Source organism: Neoarius graeffei, chromosome 22, assembly GCF_027579695.1.
Source record: "Neoarius graeffei isolate fNeoGra1 chromosome 22, fNeoGra1.pri, whole genome shotgun sequence".
Classification (NCBI taxonomy): domain Eukaryota; kingdom Metazoa; phylum Chordata; class Actinopteri; order Siluriformes; family Ariidae; genus Neoarius; species Neoarius graeffei.
Genome location: NC_083590.1, coordinates 59,204,824 through 59,225,865, shown reverse-complemented (window position 1 = coordinate 59,225,865; position 21,042 = coordinate 59,204,824). Strand labels below are relative to the sequence as shown.

At 43.5% G+C, this 21,042-nt stretch overlaps 1 protein-coding gene across 5 annotated transcripts in view; it reads left to right on the top strand.

The window, feature by feature from the left end:
* The window catches only part of LOC132870999 (gastrula zinc finger protein XlCGF26.1-like), a 241,713-nt gene that overhangs the window by 20,157 nt on the left and 200,514 nt on the right, over window positions 1-21,042 (top strand). For 3 of the 5 annotated variants that reach the window (XM_060905121.1, XM_060905120.1, XM_060905119.1), the window contains one exon: window positions 13,292-13,463. The exons of the other annotated variants lie outside the window; for them this stretch is intronic. In XM_060905121.1, the coding sequence (XP_060761104.1) occupies window positions 13,292-13,463 (172 nt within the window). The remainder of the gene's footprint in view (window positions 1-13,291; window positions 13,464-21,042) is intronic. 5 annotated transcript variants of the gene reach the window in all.

Genomic DNA, 21,042 nt, shown 5'->3' with positions numbered 1-21,042 from the left:
GACCCTACGGTAAAACCTAAAGGTATTTTGGGGGGTCATCTAAACATCCGAAGTCTGGTTCCTAAGTGTGATGAGATCAGAATGCTACTGTCCGAGTCTAATATTGATTTTCTATGTATTAGTGAAACATGGCTGCATGAAAAAATTTTAACCAGTATAATCAATGTTCCGGGATATAAATGTTTTAGAAGAGACCGAACTTTCGGGAGGGGAGGGGGTGTTCTTATATATGTTAAGGACTCGCTCAATGCAAAAGAAGTCTCCCTGACGGCTGATATTGAATGTCTATGTATTAATGTCACATTGTCGCAAAACATGCAATTTAACATAATGGTGGTATACAGCCCTCCTTCTGCGTGTACTACAAAGCTTTGTGCGAACTTAGACGCACTGTTTAAAAACTTTAAACATAACAGTGAAATACTGGTATTCGGGGATTTTAATATAAATTGGTTAGACAAACGCGGTAGAAAACTTTTTAAAGATCTCTCATTTAAACATGATTTTAGCCAGCAGATTAAAAACCCCACACGCATTACCAAGAGCAGCCAAACACTAATAGACTTAATGTTTACAAATAAGCCTGACAGAATCATAAAAACTTATAATTTAGTCACTGGTTTGTCAGATCATAATTTGACACTAGTTGCAAGAAAACTCACAAAAAAACGATTGGCAAAGTTTATAAATCAAAACAAAAAATCCTATAGATTTAAGATTCCTCATAAAACAATGACTGCATTTGAGAACGAATTAAAGGGTGTTAATTGGGATGACCTCCTACAACTTGATCAAGTAAATGCTTGCTGTGATCATCTAACATCTGCTATTGTATGCATTATTGACAAGTTCACGAAAAAGACAAAACAATCCCACAAAAAATTTCAGTTACCATGGATGACTGATGATATCCGAAAACTGATGAAAAAGCGAGATTATACTCTGAAAATGTTTATTAAAACTCGTAGTGACATTGATTCAAAATTATATAAAAGTCTGCGTAACCAGGTGGTTAAACAGCTTAGAATGTCCAAATCAAATTACTACATCCATGTTTTATCAGAGGCCAAAGGGAATGGCAAGCTTATCTGGAAGCAACTAAATAGTCTATTAAATCCAGAGGGTAAAAACACCCAAAATCAATTTAAACTCAAACTTGGAGAAAATGTCATCTCTGATAGTACACAAGTCTCAAACGAATTTAATAATTTCTTTATAGAATCTGTCAAGAACCTTGCCTCAGGTTTCCCCTGTAAGAATAATGCTGTCCAAACAGCATTAATCGATGACCAAGAGAATTCATTTCACCTTAAAGAGGTCAGTCATACTGCTGTTTTAAAAGCTATAAATGACCTAAACACCACATACTCAAAAGACATCTATAATTTAGACACAGCTTTTCTCAAGAAATACAGCAGCATCCTAGTCCAACCCCTCACTCATCTTATTAATATTTCTATTAAAACTGGACAATTTCCAGATGGGTGGAAAACTGCTCAAGTAATACCACTCTTTAAATCTGGAGATGCTGGAATTATATCTAATTATAGACCCATTAGCCTTCTTCCAGTTTTTTCTAAAGTCCTGGAGAAGATTGTTTTAGAACAACTAATGCGCTACCTTGAGTCAAATCACTATTTGCATCCTTTGCAATTCGGATTCAGATGTAACTACTCTACAGAATCCGCTACTTGTTATTTAACTGAAAAAATAAAACAATCACTTGACAAAGGGCATGTGGTCGGTGCAGTATTCCTAGATTTAAAAAAAGCGTTTGATACAGTCAATCACAATATTTTAATTTCAAAACTAATTAAGTTCAATTTCTCTAAAAAGTCATTGTCTTGGTTTGAGTCATACTTAAAGGGCCGGGAGCAATGTGTTACTATTAATGATGTGAGTTCTAATTTTCTTAAAATTGAAACGGGGATCCCTCAAGGTACTGTCTTAGGGCCTATACTGTTCAGTCTTTATATCAATGACTTACCAGATGTGTGCCCAGATATAGGTCTACAGATGTATGCAGATGACACAGTGGTATATGCATCTGGTAAGACCTGTACTCTTGTGGCTGAGAAACTAAATACTACCTTGCATAAAATAGCATTTTGGCTGGCTTCATCCTGTTTAACCCTAAACATTAAAAAGACAAATTCTGTGTGTTTCTCTATAAAGAAACAACCAATAAACACCCTGGATATAAGAATTAACGGTGAGCCCATTGAGCAAGTCCCCGAAGTGAAATATCTGGGTATAATCATGGATTATCAGTTGAACTTTAAAAGTCATGTAAAGAAAATGTGTAAGACTATTAAGGCAAATCTAGGATGTTTTAAGATGATAAGAAATTGCTTAACTCTAAATTGTGCCTTTGTTTTTATGAATTCTATGATTTTCTCACATATATCTTACGGTTTGACCACATGGTCTCAGGCTCACCAGACAACAATAAAATGCATAGAATGCCTCTATAACCAAACCCTCAAAGTTTTAGACAAGAAAAGAATAAGGCATCATCATTGCCAAATTTTAAACAAATATAAGATTCTCAGTTTTACTAATTTTATTTCATTATACACAGTTAAATTGGTTTTTAAATGCCTCAATAATACTGCTCCTCAACTGCTCTGTGAGTCAATAACAAGACTTCAAAGTGGTACTAGATCCACCACCCGAGCAATGTCAAAAGGCAATTGCACTGTTCCATTCCGTAGAACTTCATTTGCACAAACCTCTTTTTCAATAAAAGGAACACAATTATGGAATTCTCTACCAGACAGTTTAAAATCCATAGCTACACTTCTCTCTTTCAAAAAACAAACAAAACAATGGCTAGTTCAACAGCAATCCTGCTCTCATATTTAGTTTGAATCACTAGTTTAGATACTTAGCTTGTTATTTGTCTTTTTATTTTTACTATTGCTATTGTTATTTTTAATTTTGTTATTATTATGATCATTATTTCTTATTTTATTTTATTTTTATGTATATATATTTTTTCTCATAGATTTTAAATATTCATTTTCTCTTTTTTTGTTTTGTTTAATTAAAAGCCCAACTAGGGACAAGTGTTGTGAATTAGCTTTGGCTACAAATACTGTGATGCATACATCAGATAACTGTTCCAGATATCTATGTCTTTGTATCTGTCCCTATTCAAAAATAAACAATACAATACAATGTGTTGTTGTCATGAAATTTAAAATCACCTAATTTTTCTCTTTAAATGATACATTTTCTCAGTTTAAACATTTGATATGCCATCTATGTTCTATTCTGAATAAAATATGGAATTTTGAAACTTCCACATCATTGCATTCCGTTTTTATTTACAATTTGTACTTTGTCCCAACTTTTTTGGAATCAGGGTTGTAGATAAATTAAAGTATTTACATATACAAATATATAAAAAGAATAAGCTATGGGGAAGAGAGGAAGGGGGAAGGAGGGGGAAGATTAAAAAAAGTGGGGAGAAGGGGGGGTGGTGGTAGGAGAGATATTGCACTTTATATTGCACATTTTCTGGTATTGCTTATTGTTAGGCTAGGCTACTGCTCCTTCCCGTCCTCTGTCCTCCTGTTACCCCTCCTCCCCCCCTGAGAGGAGTTGTACAGTCTGATGGCGTGAGGGACAAAGGAGTTTTTGTGTCTGTTCGTCCTGCACTTGGGAAGAAGCATCCTGTCACTGGACAGGCTCCTCTGGTTGCTGATGACGGTGTGCAGAGGGTGACTGGCATCGTCCATGATTTTCAATAGTTTGTCCATAGACCTCTTCTCTGCCACTGTCACCAGAGAGTCGTCCAGCCTGGATGTGTCCTTCTTGGATGTGCTGCCCCCCCCCCCCCCCCCCCCCCCCCCCAGCACACCACGGTGTGAAACAGGACACTGGTGACCACAGACTGATAGAACATCCACAGGAGTTTCCCACAGATGTTAAAGGACCGCAGCCTCCTAAGGACGTATAGCCTGCTCTGTCCCTTCCTGTCTAAGTGATTGGTGTTGCAAGTCCAGTCCAGCTTGCTGTCCAGCCACAGCCCGAAGTACTTGTAGGAATCCACAGCCTCCAGCTCGACTCCCTCAATCAGAACTGGTCGTGACCTTGGTCTGGACCTCCCAAAGTAAATGACCAGCTCCTTGGTCTTCGAGGTGTTGAGCTGCAGATGGTTCCTGTTGCACCACACAGCAAAGTCCCTCACCAGGCTCCTATACTCCTCCTCTCTGTCGTCACTGATACACCCAACGATGGCTGTGTCATCCAGAGACTCAGATTGTTGGCGCACCCAAGTCTAAGACGCACTATTTCGAATAATGAACGCATTGTTGAGAGGGGCAGGGGCCAATGTGGGCGCGAGCATTTTATACCCTATTTGGAACGTTTCGTGGCGTATTACTTGACTTCATGGTCTCAGTATCGAAAATCTTGCACAAATATGCAACTTCCAACATAATTATCTGGATATTCAACAGATTTCAGCATCGGATGAATTTGTTTTTACCGCCGTCATATTGAATATATTTCGGACCCGTTCGTGTATTTACGCCGCCCCGTTTGTAGCGTCCCAAGCGAGTAAAACCTGATTCAAGTCTTTCACTAGGTGACATCTTACGTTCTATGTACGAATATTCGAAAGAGACAAGAAAACATGGATAAGAAAAAAAAGAAAAATACATCTATTTTGTCATTCTTCGGCAGAAAGAGAGTACGTTCACCTGAAAAAACTGATACCCCTGATACCCAAGGTAATTAGTCATACTAGATTTACAACAACTACTACTGCAACATCAACTACTACAACAGCAACCACTACTACTACTGCCACTACCACTGGTGACTACTACTACTACTACTACTACTACTACTACACATCCTGATTCTGATGATTTAATCAACTGTTGTATCATTAGTATCAGACATTATTAATTTTCAAACTTGATAGCCTGAATTTGAACCCAAGATTGAAGATTCAGCATCCCATCTGATTCTCTGAAATTAGAAGTAGAGATGATTAGAGACAAGCAGAATTAGAACGTCACAGCATGCAAAAAACAAACCCATTCTTGTGCTATAATTTACAAGGAGGAGATAATATAGATGTGATATGTAGTGGCCTGTGGTTGAATTCCAAAATATTGCCACTGATTAAACAATATCACAATATGTTTGGTTGAAGCATTGATCTTTGTCATCTACATTGCTTCATATGGCTTCTAATACCAAAAAAAAAAACACAATCGAGAAGAAAAAAACAGCCCCTGGGCTGCCCCAGCTGTTTATTGGGCTTACTTCACTCACTAGGTTCGCTTCAACTGAAGGATAATCACTGGGCCCCCCATTGTAGAAATGGGCCCCTGTTTTTTCCCAGGAGGGGCCCTGTGGGCCCCTTGACCTGCAAAACAATCTGAGTCTCTGGTCATCGGCAAACTTCTGGATGTGACACAGCTCCGAGTTGTAGCAAAAGTCCATGGTGTACAGGGTGAAGAGAAGAGGGGCCAGCACCGTGCCCTGGGGTGCTCCGGTGCTGCTAATCACAGTGTCAGACGTGATGTCCTTCAGCCTGACGTACTGCGGCCTGTCAGTGAGGTAGCTGGAGATCCAGGTGACCAGGCAGGGGTCCACTCGCATCCTGTTCAGTTTGTCCTGAAGCAATAGGGGCTGGATGGTGTTGAAGGCACTCGAGAAGTCCAAGAAGAGGATCCTCACTGTGCCATTTCCCTTATCCAGATGCGAGTGGGCTCGGTGTAGCAGGTAGAGGATGGCGTCTTCCACACCGACACCTGCCCGGTACGCAAACTGCAGACAGTCCTGGGCATGTTGTACCTGGGGGCTGAGGAAGAGCCGCTCCAACGTCTTCATCAGATGTGAAGTGAGTGGCACCGGTCGGAAGTTGTTCAGCTTGCTGGGCTGATTCTTTTTGGGAACTGGAACGATACATGATGTCTTCCAAAGGGTGGGCACTCCCCAGCTGCAGGCTAAGGTTGAAGATGCATTGGAGTGGTTCACCCAGTTCAGCAGCACAGGTCTTCAGTAGTCGGGGACACGGCTTGTCCGGGCCTGCTGCTTTCCTGGGGTGAAGCTTCCTCAGTTGACCTCTGACCTGGTCTGCAGTAATGCATGGAGGAGTCTGTGTTGAGGTGGGGGAGGAGGGGGCTGCTGTGATGACTGGGGGGAGGTGTGTTGAGGGAAGAAGGAGAGATGGCTGCAGTGAGAGAGAGGATGGGGGGACGTGGGCTGGTTGAACCAATTGAAAAAGTCATTCAGCTCATTCGCCCTCTCCACTGTCTCCTCAATGACTCTGGTCTTTGTATTGTGGCCTGTGATGGTTTTCACACCTTCCCAGACCTCCCTCATGCTGTTCTCCTTCAGCTTCTGCTCTATCTTCCTCCTGTAGCTGTCCTTAGCTTCCCTCACGCAGCGTTTTACCTCCTGCTGTGCTGCTTTCAGTGCCTCCCTATCCCTGCTCCTGAAGGTGGCCTTCTTCCTGTTGAGGATAGCTTTGACTTCCTGTGTGACCCATGGCTTGTTATTAGGGCAACACCGTACAGTCTTAGCGGGGGAGACCACGTCTGCACAGAAGTTAAGGTAATCCGTCAGACAGTGTGACAGCCCCTCTATGTCCTCACAGCGTGGGCTAAGCAGCACAATCCCGGTCCGTGATGTCATAACAGTCCCTGAGGGCATCTTCCATTTCAGGGGACCACCTCCTGATGGAGCTAGTTGTTGCAGGCTGCCTTTGAACCAGGGGGGTGTACTTCAGCTGTAGAAGAACCAGGTTGTGGTTAGACTTCCCTAGTGGGGGGAGGGGTGTGGCTCTGTATGCATCCCTCACATTAGCATACAGCAAGTCAATTGTCCTGTTGTTCCTTGTTGGACAGTCCACAGCCTGGTAAAAAGCAGCCAAAGTAGAGTCCAGAGTAGCATGATTAAAGACTCCTGAAATGATGATAAATGCCTCAGGGTGCTATGTCTGCAGCCTTGCTGTGACAGAGTGAATCCTCTCACATGCAGCGGCTGCATCTGCCTTCGGAGGGATGTAAACACAGATGGTGATCATGTGACTGAACTCCCTCAGCAGATAATATGGCCGCAGGCTAACGGCTAGCAACTCCAAGTCTGGGCAACATAAAACTGTCTTTACGGAGATATGTCCCGGGTTACACCAGCAGTTGTTAACATAAATGATGAGTCCCCCACCTTTGCTTTTCCCGCATGTGTTAGTGTCTCTGTCAGCTATCGCAGCAGTGAATCCCCGCAGGTCCACGTTAGCATCTGATACAAGGTGTGTTAGCCATGTCTCCGTAAAGATAAACAAGCTACTCTCCTGGTAAATCCGCTGGTTGTTCAAAGTGGAAAGCTCGTCGACTTTATTCATCCGCATGTTCACATTCCCCATGATAATGGAGGGAATGGATGGTTTGTAGCACCGCCGGTTGTCTGCTAGCCTAGCCTTTAGCTTAGATCTAGCTTTGCAGCCCCTGGGTTTCCTCCTCAACTCAGCCAGGATGGGGTGTCATATCCCGGCTCGTCCCATTGTTTTCAGGGCCAGCAGCTCCTCTCTCGAATAAGTGAAAAAACTGGCTCCTGGTTGCGTGGTAAAGTTAAATATATCCATGTTATATAAGTAAAACATACTATGTCTTCATAAGAAGAGCAGAAAAGAAAAAAAAGGTGCAAAAAAGAGGTTTAAAGAGCTAAAAACTACAGAGCTACTGGAGAGGCAGCCATCTCACACAGCGCCCATACTAGAAATATATACATACAAATATGTGTGTGTGCGTGTGTGTGCGTGTGTGTGTGTGTGTGTGTGTGTGTGTGTGTGTAGATGTACAGCCACATACAAAAAAGTTGTAAGCCTCCATACTCTTCCATGCTTTCATCTGTTTTGCGGTGGAGAAGAATGTCTGCAACACCAGATAATTCAAGATGTCGGGGAACTCGACTGAAGGGTAGTTTTCGAGATCATATGATCTCATCCTTTCCCAGACTGTTGGCGTCTATTCCATTGCAACTAGCAATCTTCTGAGTATGTCTAAAGCAAGCAGTGGCTTCTAGATTACGAGCATACTCTAATAAGTTATCACAAATGGTTTGCACTATGGCAGCTTCTTTGGTTTGCTTAACCACCAGTTGTTTTACCGGAAGTGAGATCGCAAAGAAAAGTCATGTGACTGAAACCCAAGAATACCCAGTCATCTTACTGACCTGTTGCCAATTAACCAAATTAGTTTTGTTACCATTACACAACTTTTTCAGTCTTTTGTTGCCCCGTCCCAACTTTTCTGAAATGTGTTGCTGACATCAAATTCAAAATGAGCATATATTTTTCAAAAAACAATACAATTTCTGTTTCAACATTTGATACATTTTCTTTGTACTATTTTCAATTAAATATAGGGTTTCCATGAATTGCAAATCTTAACATTCTGTTCTTTTTTGTTTTACACAGTGTCACAACTTTTTTGCAGTTGGGGCTGTAATTAGACTGGGTAGACTTGTTTTTTTGGCTACATACTAGTGCATCTCAAAAAATTAGAATACCATGAAAAAGTTCCTTTTTTTCGTAATTTAATTTAAAAAGGTAAACTTTCATATATTCTATATTCATTACATGTAAAGTGAAATATTTAAAGCCTTTTTTGTTTTAATTTTGATGATTATGGCTTATAGCTCATGAAAATCAGAAATCCAGTATCTCAAATTATTAGAATATTCCCTAAGATCAATCAAAAAAAGGATTTACAATACAGAAATGTCCAATAGGGTTGGGCGGTATTACGGTAAGAAGGTATCCCAAGGTATCCAAAAGTACCAACGGTATCGGTCTCATTACCGTCATTTTAAAAAAATATATAATATCTAAATAAATATGGAGTACATGAGGTCATAATATAAAATAATAAATTGAAGATCATCTCGAATAACTGTGTGATCGTATTTTCACTAATTCTATCAATTTCCTAAAGAAGTTCTCATCGCGTGCAGGGTTGTTTATGTCGTTACCATGGCAACCCTGCGTGACATTTGGAGTCTGACAGAAAGCTTCGCAAGAGACTGAGACCGCGGTTGAAAGATGGCAAGTCAAGATAACGAGTTAGTGGCAAAAAAAAAAATACAACATCGGCAGTTTGGCAGTATTTTGGTTTCAAACCAAACGAAAAGGGAGAGCCAGCAAACACAGATGAAGCTGTGTGTAAAGTATGTAAGAAGAAAAATCGAAAAAATCTAATATGTCCCCTAAGGCACACCATAGCCTGGGGTACTCCACTTCCATGAGATCTCTCCAATGAGTTGTGTTTTGAGTAGGTTACATGAGTAACAACAAGGTAAAATAATATAACGTATGACATTTGGGATGTGGGTAATAAACGTTTGAAATGTCATCTACTGAAGAAACGGAAGAAAACATCGTAGCGTAAACCGTTAGGTTTCTGGTGGGAATTAGCAATGCGCTTGCTATCTTTGTTGGGTGTGTTAAACCGTATGGATTTAAGTGGAATAATTGTAAGGAGTTATGTGATCAAGACAACGTTTTAAGCAAGGTAAGGCCATTTGATTATTAATTTCCCCGCCATGGCATGACGTGGGCCCATATGATTTTGCCTTGTGCAGCTATCACGCATTTGAATTAGGTTCGCCTCATTTGCGCTGAAGAATATGGTTTATCGCGCAGTCTAAACGGACTTGGATTCTTTTTCTTTTCTTTTTTTATTTCCCATGCTTGAAAGGGTATGATCCTGCTCATCGTGTACTTTTTTTGATGGAGTAGGTGAAATAGTGCTGCAAATGGCGTTTCAACGCAGACATGTGTAAACGACAGTTGAATGCTATTTTCAAGATGAAGGAAGAGTTGCGTGATGCTTTGAAATATCTCTTAATCCATTCATCAATGCACAAAATTCGCTTTGCTGCTTAATCCATACCACAATGCACACAATTCGCTATGCTGCTTTTAAATAGTACATTTGAGGCATAGGCGCAGGTCTGGACAAGGTCCGCCGGTATAGGCGCACGTTACACAGTAGGCCGAAACAAAATATTTTTTTTCTCGGTAATACCGTATACCCCGGGAAAACACAGAGACAGTTTAAAGGTATCAAAATTTGGATACCGCCCAACCCTAATGTCCAACTTTCGAAAAGTATGTTCATTTATACACTCAATACTTGGTTGGGGCTCCTTTACCATGAATTACTGTATCAATGCGGTGTGGCATGGAGGTGATTAGCCTATGGCACTGCTGAGGTGTTATTGAAGCCCAGGTTGCTTTTATAGTGGCCTTCAGCGTATCTGTATTTTTGGGTCGGGTGTTTCTCATCTTCCTCTTGACAATACCCCATAGCTTCTCTATGGGGTTCAGGTCAGGCAAGTTGGCAAGGTCAGGCAAACCATTTGGTAGTAGTTTTGGCACTGTGGGTAGGTGCTAAGTTCTGCTGGAAAAGGAAATCAGCATCTCCAAAAAGCTCGTCAGCAGATGGAAGCATGAAGTGCTCTAAAATCTCCTGGTAGATTGCTGTGTTGACTTTGGACTTGATAAAATACAGTGGACCAACACCAGCAGATGACATGGCACCCCAACTCATCACAGACTGTGGAAACTTCACACTGGGCTTCAAATACCTTGGATTCTGTGCCTCTCCACTCTTCCTCCAGACTCTAGAACCGTGATTTCCAAATTAAATGCAAAATGTACTTTCATCTGAAAAGAGGACTTTGGACCACTGAGCAACAGTCCATTTCTTTCTCTCCTTAGCCCAGATAAGACACTTCTGACATTGTCTCTGGCTCAGGAGTAGCTTGATATTAGCAATGCGAAAGTTGTATCCCCTTTCTTGAAGATGTCTGTTCGTGATGGGTCTTGATACACTGACACCAGCCTCAGTCCACTCCTTGTGAAGCTCTCCCAAGTTCTTGAATCAACTTTTCTTGACAATCCTCTCAAGACTGCAGCCATCCCTGTTGCTTGTGCACCTTTTCCAGCCACCCTTTTCAGCAATGACTTTTTGTGGCTTACCCTCCTTGTGGAGGGCATCAGTGATCATCTTCTGGACAACAGTCAAGTCAGCAGTCTTCCCCATGATTGCGGTTGTGTGTACTGAACTAGACCGAGAGATACACTGTGTTCATACTGTTTTGCTCAAACTTGAAATGAAATATTCTTATATTTTGAGATGTTTTTTTATGTTTTTGTACTGTATGCCATACTGAATAAAATTAAAATAGAAAAATGCTTGAAACATTTTAGTTTGTGTAATGAGTCTATAATATATAACATTTTCACTTTCTTAAATAACTGATGGAAAATATTGAACTTTTTCACAATATTCTAATTTTTTGAGATGCACTAGTATGTTCGTATAAAGAACTTCAGACATATTGAATTTTTGTTCAGGTTTTTGTATGATGCCTAGATTATCATTATAAATAACTCTGACGCCTTCTCCTCAACCAGTTGGATGAGGCTGATGCATATAGCCGAGGATGAATGTACTGGTGTATTTCGAGATGAGACTGCATCATAAAACTCTTTCCACACTGTGAGCAATGATGTGTGTTGGAGCCAGTATTAACCCTTTGTGTTAGTGTGTGCGCACCCTCTACAGGCCTGGAGGATACTGTGTCCAGGGGGATGATAAATACCTGGCCAGGAAAAGCTAGTATCTCACTGGGCTGCGACAGCTTATGACAAATTGCGAACGTCATTCGCGAGAGAGTTTCAAAAGTGTCTTGATACATTCGCGGGGCTTCTCAATTTCCTCGCATAAGTCGCAAAGTGTCGCTCCTTCGTCACTGAAATTTTGAACATGTTCAAAAAATTCATGCGACAAAATTTCTCTCAAAATAGCTGCAAATGTGTCTCTGGTGTCGCAAAGCCTTCGCGAACCCTTCTCAAGTCAGTTTCTGTGAGGCTTCCTCTACTTCCCTGCCTGCCGAGTGAAAGCGGGCTGCGACAGCCTGTGACTAGTTGGAGACACAACAATTGCGGTAAAATATGCGAATATCAATTCAGTGAAAATTGTCGCTAATTCGCATATTTTATCGCAATTGTTGTGTCTCCAACGAGTCGCGGGCTGTCGCAGCCCAGTGAGATACTACCCAAAGGACCAGGTGTGGCTGATTGGAGACAACAGCTTCTTATGTCTGTCTCCTGCTGTGAAAAGAAAAAGAAGAAAGAAAGCACAACTTTATTCATCACACAGTTGTAAAATTCCTCTCTGCATTTAACCCATCTGAAGCAGTGAACACACACCTGCACACACATGTGAGCAATGAGCACATGCACATACCCAGAGCAGTGGGCAACCATGCTAGCAGCGCCCGGGGAGCAGTTGGGAGTTAGGTGCCTCGCTCAAGGGCACCTCAGCCCAAAGCCGTCCCATATTAACCTCTCCGCATGTCTTTGAACTGTGGGGGAAACCGGAGCACCCAGAGGAATCCCACCAGACATGGGGAGAAAATGCAAACTCCGCACAGAAAGGCCCCCGCTGGGCTCGAACTCAGAACCTTCTTGCTGTGAGACAGTGCTCACCACTTACACCACCATGCTGCCCAATCTGTGCTCCAGTTTACCATCTTGTAGGGGTGTAATGGTACATATATTTGTACCGGACCATTTGCCGTACGATGCAGATGTGTACCAAATGCAATCTTTAAACAGTAATTAAATTAATTTAACTGTAATGAATAACATGAATTCAATACGTTTGAAGTTCTTCATACTAACTGTCCAGGTTGTTGTGATATGCCGAGATAATCATTATAAATAACCACGACACCGCCTCTTCTGCCAGTTCGGTGAGGCTGGTGTATATAGTAACTGTAACCAGGAGGACTAGTTTCATTTAATGCATGGTTTAATCCATGTTTCTCTTAAACACAGTACATTAAACTTGTGATCAGTAATAAGTTCATTAACAATTAGTGCTTTAAATGCAAAAGATCTAATATTTGGTAGTCCTACCTTTAGATCAGAGGTGCTGGCAGTGGCTGTACAAGTCAGTATGATGCAATTTTATATTATCTAGATTACTTGAACAAACTCTGAGTATTACTACTAGTTTTTCGTTTAGCTTGGGAAACACAGTCTCTATATAGTGGACCCTGAGTGATGACTCTGTGCAGCTAGCAGACAGTCAGTTTAGCCTGTTTGTCTACTCCCTGGCCTTGGCTCTGGATTGTCACAGATTAACTAGGCCTCTACTGAGAATATGAGCTATGCTGTGAGAAATGAGAGCAGCACCTTCCTGAGTGGGATGAATACCATCCCGCCCTAACAGATTTGTTGTTTGATCTTTAGCTGTGTGAGGACATGAAAACAGAGATATCCACGGATGGAGGGACGTCAGAAGTCTGTGTGAAGAAAGAGGAGACGCTGGAGCTGAAAATCTACAACCATGGAGATAACCTCGATAATCCACCTGAAGGTCTCTCTGTTAAAGTGGAAGATCCTGACAATAAAGACTACCTCTGTAAGACATCAGGCCACTCTGGTGCTCAGTAACACTCACTGTTTATTCTACCCTCCACACTATCTGGTGCACTGAAAGTGCAGTACAGTACATTTGGGATGCAGCCTCAGTCTCTGATAATTTAATCAACAAATTGAACTTGATATTTTTATTGATAAAGTATGAACTTTGTTTATAGAGTGTAAAACATGGTAGCAAGGAGTGAGAGAAACTAAACATTTTATTTATTTATTTATTTATTTATTTAGAAGAGAATAGAATGCCTTTGTCACTGCACAAATGTACAACGAAATTTAGTTCATCATAGGAGAGCAAAACCACTGCGTACATGCGTGCCACCACTCTTGGGAACTTCAGCCCAAGGCCATCCCATGTTAACCTAACTGCATGTCTTTGAACTGTGAGGGAAGCCAGAGCACCTGGAGGAAACCCACACAGACACGGGAGAACATACAAACTCCACACAGAAAGGTCCCCCGTCAGCCGCTGAGCTTGATCCCAGAACTTTCTTGCTGTGAGGCAACAGTGCTAACCACGACAAAAACCGTGCTGCCCATTTATTTCCTTAAAATACATTAGTTGTTATAAACCAATTATGTTAACCTGAACCAAATAAGTATGGAATATCACACGATGGGTCATGTTGTTAGATAAAAATCTATGCCGGGTGATTTATTTTCATATAACAGCACAGCCCAAAGCATATTATTCACCTCATACTGCACTGATTTGCCTACAATTATCATTTTTAATTTATTAATGAATGACACATTGCATGTTTTATTTGTTTCTGTTTACACTTAATGGTACAGAATGTCTGCCATTCTCTCCAGCCACTCATGTGTTTTCTTCTGAGCCAAAAAAAATGCAAGTGGTTGTGTGACTGAGAAACCAGAAAGCACAAACTCCTCTGTCCTGAAGACTTTCCCATCATGGGGAAACTTAATGACTGATACCTGGATCTCCTCCCATAAATGTTAAATAAACATGCCCTTATGTCTTCACCACATTAGAAGATTATAGTTGGTTTTTTTCTTCCACCCATTTTTCTCTCCAATGTGGTCACCTGCTAGTATCCACCTACTTGCCAAGTCTCTCAAACCATGTGAGTGAAGGCTAACATGTGATTCCTCCAAGACATGTAAAGGTATCAAATGCCTTGTAACAAGTCCATGATGTGGATTGAGTACAGAAGCATGGCAGGCGAGAGATGATATTTACACACACGTTTATTTTGGCTTTTCAGCTTCACACTTCCTCGATTTTAGGACACGGACACGCATGCACACAGTTGTGTTCTGGTCCAGGGAGCTCTCTTCTCTTTGCTCTCCTCCTCCTTTTCTATCCTCCACTGTCACTGCAACACACACAACATTAATCGACAATAGGTGTAATGACTTTGCCACTGACCTTCATTGGCCCCGCCCTCCATTCACAAACTGACACTTGGCCATGCCCTCACTGCCACATACCCCCGTCCAACTCACTGGAGCCGTCCAGACTGCAGCGTACTCCTCCCCCCCATGGGACAGGAATTCTGGCACCACCATCTGCGCTCCCGGCCTGTGGACCACCTCAAATTTAAACGGCTGGAGGGCGAGATACCGACAGGTGATCTGCGCACTGGCATCCTTCATGTGGTGGAGCCACTGGAGGGGTATGTGGTCCGAACAGAGGGTGAGAGGGTGCCCCAGCAGGTAGTATCAGAGAGTGAGGACCGCACACTTGATGGCCAAGCACTACTTTTCGATGGTGCTGGACTTAATTTCATGCATTGAGATTTTTCGGCTGATGTACAGCACAGGATGTTCCTCGCTCTCCACCTTCTGGGACAAAACGGCCCCCAGCCCTCTGTCCGATGCATCCATCTACAAAATAAAGGGGAGAGAGAAGTTAGGGGAGTGTAGAAATGCGCCCCCCCCCAAACACACACACACACACCCACTAGAGGTCTGCGCGGGTCGGATTTTTCAGTCCCGCTCCCGCCCGCGCCCGCATTGTGCAGTCCCGCCCGCGCCCGCAAAGAATTATGATTTTTCAGTCCCGCCCGTGCCCGCAAAGAATTATGATTTTCAGTCCCGCTCCCGCCCGCGCCTGCCATATTTTGTCCCGCTCCCACCTGCAAATCCCGCATGATGCAGACGTTTGCGTTATTTCTCAGGAAAGTTCTTGTCTTGACACAGCATGATGGTGCCCCGCCCCCTACTTTGAGTGGATTTGAGCATAAATATCTACAGCTCGTGTTCAGGTTTGTTATTATTTACCCTGTTTCTGAATTCGGAATGTTGAAATGGCAGCATGTAGACCTAATAATAATAATTATTATTTAAGTAGGCTAATCATTTAAGTATGCGCTCTCCCGTGGTGTGTCTCCTATGAATAATTAGTGTGAAAGGAGAGATGGATCGCACTCTTGAACTTATTCTTTTAGTTACATTTCTTTTCAGTTGTTTTTAGCAGCAGAAGGAGACAAACGTTTCGGCTGTTGCCTTCATCAGTGTCTCTAATAATAATAATAATAATAATAATTAAAAAAGACAGGCGAGCACGTAATTCCAAGTGGAAATTTGGTATATTTATTGTTCAGCCATACAAAACATTAGGCTAACCCAGTTTACATTTGTAAAGCACTTCTAACTAGAATATCCTATAGAATACCCTATAATACCCTAGAATTAGAGGTCTGCGCGGGTCAGATTTTTCAGTCCCGCTCCCGCCCGCGCCCACAAAAAAATTATGATTTTCAGTCCCGCTCCCGCCCGCGCCTGCCATATTTTGTCCCGCTCCCGCCCGCAAATCCCGCATGATGCAGACGTTCGCGTTATTTCTCAGGAAAGTTCTTGTCTTGACACAGCGTGATGGTGTCCCACCCCTTACTTTGAGTGGACTTGAGCATAAATATCTACAGCTCACGTTTGTTATTATTTACCTTGTTTCTGAATTCAGCATGTAGTGTCTATAATAATAATAATTAGTACTGTCAAGCGATTAAAATATTTAATCGCGAATCGCACATTTTTATCACATGAGAAACCATTGTAATTCTCTGATCAGCATAAAAAAGTGAATGGGCTTGCTTTGTACCAATGGTGTTTTTTTTTTTATTGCAAAGCAGAGCTAGTAAGAGAAGTGAATTGATTTACTGCTTGAGTTAGTCTACAACTTTAATCAGAGAGACAGGTTACACAGTGACGGTAGGCTTGACTCAATGCTATCCCAGAAATCCTTCCTGTAATATGCAAATTTGGCTGTCCAATCAGAGGCAAAATTTATATTAAAGTTGTAGACTAGGGCAAGCAGTAAATCACTTCACTCATGGTTCTCTTGCTAGCTGGGTGTGAACTGCGAGTCATTAGAGTGATCAAAGGATTTCCCATTAGGGTGATCAATGGCAAATTTAAGATGCCATTCCTCACTCAATCTGGCAATCTGACTCTTTCTGCAAATTTAGGCATCTTAAAATGTTTTTATTAATGCCAAATAAAATATCCAGCACAAATTATATATGATAGACATAAATGAATAATTTATAAATTTTATTTCAAACACATTTTTAGTTAGCGGGACTGCAGCTTATCACCGCTTCTGCCCGTGCCGCATATGTGCACTCCCGCTCCCGCCCGTGCGCGCATATGTGCACTTCCGGTCCCGCCCGCGCCCGCAATGAGCTTTCAGAATTTGTCCCGCGCCGCACTGCTTTGCGGCGGGTCCCGCGAGTATCGTGGGAGTGCAGGGCTCTACCTAGAATACCCTATATATATTTTTAAAGCAGCACTTACTTTTGAAGCACTGTGAGCTTCAGTAAAGGAGCTCTGCTCTTCTGCCATGTTCAGAGATCTCAAACACGGAAGAGGAAAGGAATCGGAAACGTACGAGAGTTATTTATCCTCTCCTGGATCAGAATCAGAATTCTGATGACCAGCTCATCTAAGGTGTCATTGAGGCATCATGTTAGTGTGGGTCACTGGAGGCTGGGTGTGAACGGCGAGTCATTAGAGTGATCAAAGGATTGCCCGTTAGGGTGATCAATGGCAAATTTAAGATGCCATTCCTCACTCAATCTGGCAAGCTGACTCTCTCTGCAAATTTAGGCATCTTAAAATGTTTTTATTGATGCCAAATAAAATATCCAGCACAAATTATATATGATAGACATAAACTAATAATTTATAAATTTTATTTTAAACACGTTTTTAGTTAGCGGGACTGCAGCTTATCACCGCTCCCGCGCGCACCCGCATATGTGCACTCCCGCCCGCGCCCGCATATGTGCACTCCCACGCCCGCAATGAGCTTTCAAAATTTGTCCCGTGCTGCACTGCTTTGCCGCGGGTCCCGCGGGACTCCCGCAGGAGTGCAGGGCTCTAACACACACACACACACACACACACACACACACACAGTGCAGCTTTTACCTTTAGTGAAAACCTGTTGACTGCTCCATCCACTGGACCGGATCTGGTGCTCCGTTTTTAGTGAGATCAGTCAGCGGGCTGGTGACATCCGAATAATTAGGTATGAACCTATGATAGTAGCCAGCCGTCCCCGGAACTGTCTCACCCCCTTTTTGGTCTTTGGGTTTCGGGCAGGCTGCAGTCTTGTCAATTTGGGGACGCATCTGCCCATGACCCAAGTGGAAACCCAGATACTGTACTTCCACCCGCCCAATTGCACACTTTTTCGGGTTAGCTGTGAGATCTGCACACCTCAGTGACTCTAGGATGGCCCTAAGGTGTTTTGAGGTGCCGCAGCCAATCGTTGCTATAAATATTGATGTCACTGAGGGAAGCTGAAACAGAGGGAGCATGGGGGCAGAGGATCTTGTCCATGAGTTGCTGGAATGTAGCGAGTGCCCCAAATAACCCAAAAGGAAACATGACAAATTGGTGTAATCCAGACAGTGTAGAAAAGGCCATTTTCTGTCAGGATAAAGGAGTCAAATGGGTCTGCCAATATCCCTTTGTTAAATCAAGTGTCGGATAAAAGCGAGCAGCACCTAATCGATTGAGCAACTCACTGCGAGGCATTGGGTATGTGTCAAATTTAGACACTGCGTTGACTTTTCTGTAGTCCACACAGAACCAGACCGACCCATTGGTCTTGGGACCCAGGATCACTGGGCTGCTCCAGTCACTGTGCAACTCCTTGATTCTGCCCATTTCGAGCATGGCCTTGAATTCTTCCTGAACCACCTGTTGTTGTTGGTGGGTTTTTTTCTTTTGTTTTCAGGCAAGTGGTAAGAGCAGCTACACACCACCACCCCTGGGGGTGTTTCAGTTTGGTATTTTATGAGGTGGGTGCAGCCGGGAAGGGGGTGAGAACACATTGGAAAATTCCTTTTGCAACTTGGCAACCTCCGTGAGTTGGGCCGGTGAGAGGTGGTCTCCACAAGGGACTGGAGCGATTTGAGTCGTTATTTTTGTTTTTACCTCTGGCCCCAGGTCTGCCTTCTCCGGAACTACCAACGCCAATGCAACAAGGACCTCCTTGTTCCAATGTTTTAACAGGTTGAGGTGGTATATTTGCAGTGCCCCGCTCCTATCCGCTTGCCTCACCTCACAATCGATGTTCCTGACTCGCCATGTGACCTCAGAGGACACTTACCACTTGACAGTTTCGAGCTCGACGTGGGTAATAACACAAGTACCTTGTCTCCCAGTATGAAATCTGTAAGGCGCGTGCCCCTGTCGTACAGCCGGACATAATGTTCTTGTGCCTGCTGTAAATTCTCTTGGGTTAAGTGTGTGAGGACGTGGAGTTTTGTGCACAGGCCGAGAACATATTGAATTTCATTTTTACTAGGTGAAGGTCCCTCCTCCCAATTTTCTTGCAGCACATCCAAAATGCCATGAGGCTTACGCCCATATAATAATTCAAATGGTGAAAATCCCGTGGAGGCTTGCGGGACCTCTCATTCTGCAAATAACAGTGGCTCGAGACATTTATCCCAATTATGTGCATCTTCACTTACAAATTTCCGAATTAAGTTTTTGAGTGTCTGGTTGAATCATTCCACTAAGCCATCTGTTTGTGAGTGATGGATGCTGGTGTGGATAGATTTAATTCCCAATAACCCGTACAGTTTGTGCAGTGTGCGTGACGTAAATGTAGTGCCTCGGTCAGTCAGGATTTCTTTCGGAATCCAGATTCGGGAGATAACATGGAGGAGCGCCTCTGCAATACTGAATGCTGAAATATTGCAGAGAGGTACCACTGACGCATGATGCAGAGTCTCGTCTTGTGACTGCTCTAACGAGAAATCCTCAAGGGAATCCCCAAGAGAGGAAGGAGGGGCAAGCTGCTCCTCACTCCTCTTATCGCCCTGAAGCGGGGCTGAAGTAGATGGCTCTGTGACTGCTTTCCCAGTCAACACCACACCAGGATCTCCCCGTGATGTACTACTGCAGGAGCCACCCTTTACTATGTGTTCCATTAAGCCTTTGAATCCCTACCAATCAGTTCCCAAAATCAGCGGGTGGGTGAAACAAGGATTAACCAGCACCTTTCTTCTATGCTTTCCCCCCAAATAGTGGACAGACACTAATGAGTAGTTGTGAATATCCCTGTGCACACAGAACCTTCACCACTTGCCCAATGCCTCACCTTGCATCAGCCTTTGTTTGATTGAGGTCTGATTACTGCCGGAATCCACCAACGCATGATATGTACTGTATCCCCTTGAACACTTACTGGTATATGATGCGCTCCAGCCCGATGGTCTCTGGCATGTTGGGGATCCAGACCACAGCTCCCACCTCCATTGCAGAACACTGACTCTGGAGATGTCTGGGCTCCCCGCAGTGCCAGGACACTTGTCCAGGCTTCCCCTCTGCACCGGCGTTATAGGCATCACTCACCTCGGGGGGGGGGGACTGACATGGAAGGGGAAGATAGGCCTCCACCTCCTCGTTGGGGGAAGGGAAGGGGAGAGGAGAGAGCAAAAGGGAGAGGAGAGAGAAAAAGGGAAGAGGTGACGCGTCCGCCTGCCATCGGAACTGCCTCCAGATGGTCCTTCGCCAGCTCGATGGCTTGATCTAGCGATGCCGGGTGATTACACTGGACCCACTCCGCCATTCCTTTCAGAAGTTACACAATGAACTGTTCCAGTGTCACCAGGTCGATGATCCCTTCGGCGTCGCGGTTGTCTGGCCTCTGCCATCACCGGCAGGCATCCTGGAGCTGTTGGCCAAATGCAAATGGCTGGCCGACCTCCTCCCATGTCAGTGTCCGGAAGCACTGGCAATGTTCCGGGGAGCGGCCAACATACTGCAGGTCGGCTTATACGAGTAGGCTGTCGGCGGTGAGCTGTGCCTTTCCAATCAGTAGCAGAGGTAGGCACGCCGTGCGCTACTTGACCGGCCATCCTCACGCTTTGGCCGCTTGCTCAAAGCGTGCTATAAAGGCTTCCAGATTGTCATGAGGGTGATGTAGGGAGGGTTTGCTGTGGTGGTGGTCAAGGACCCCGCCGATGCGAGCAAGTGCCAGAACGCCTGGCGATCTTCCTGCTGGGCCAGCATCAAGGCTTTGAAGCATTGTTCTTGCTTCTTCCGTAGAGCGATCGCTGCTTGATGCTTGTTCT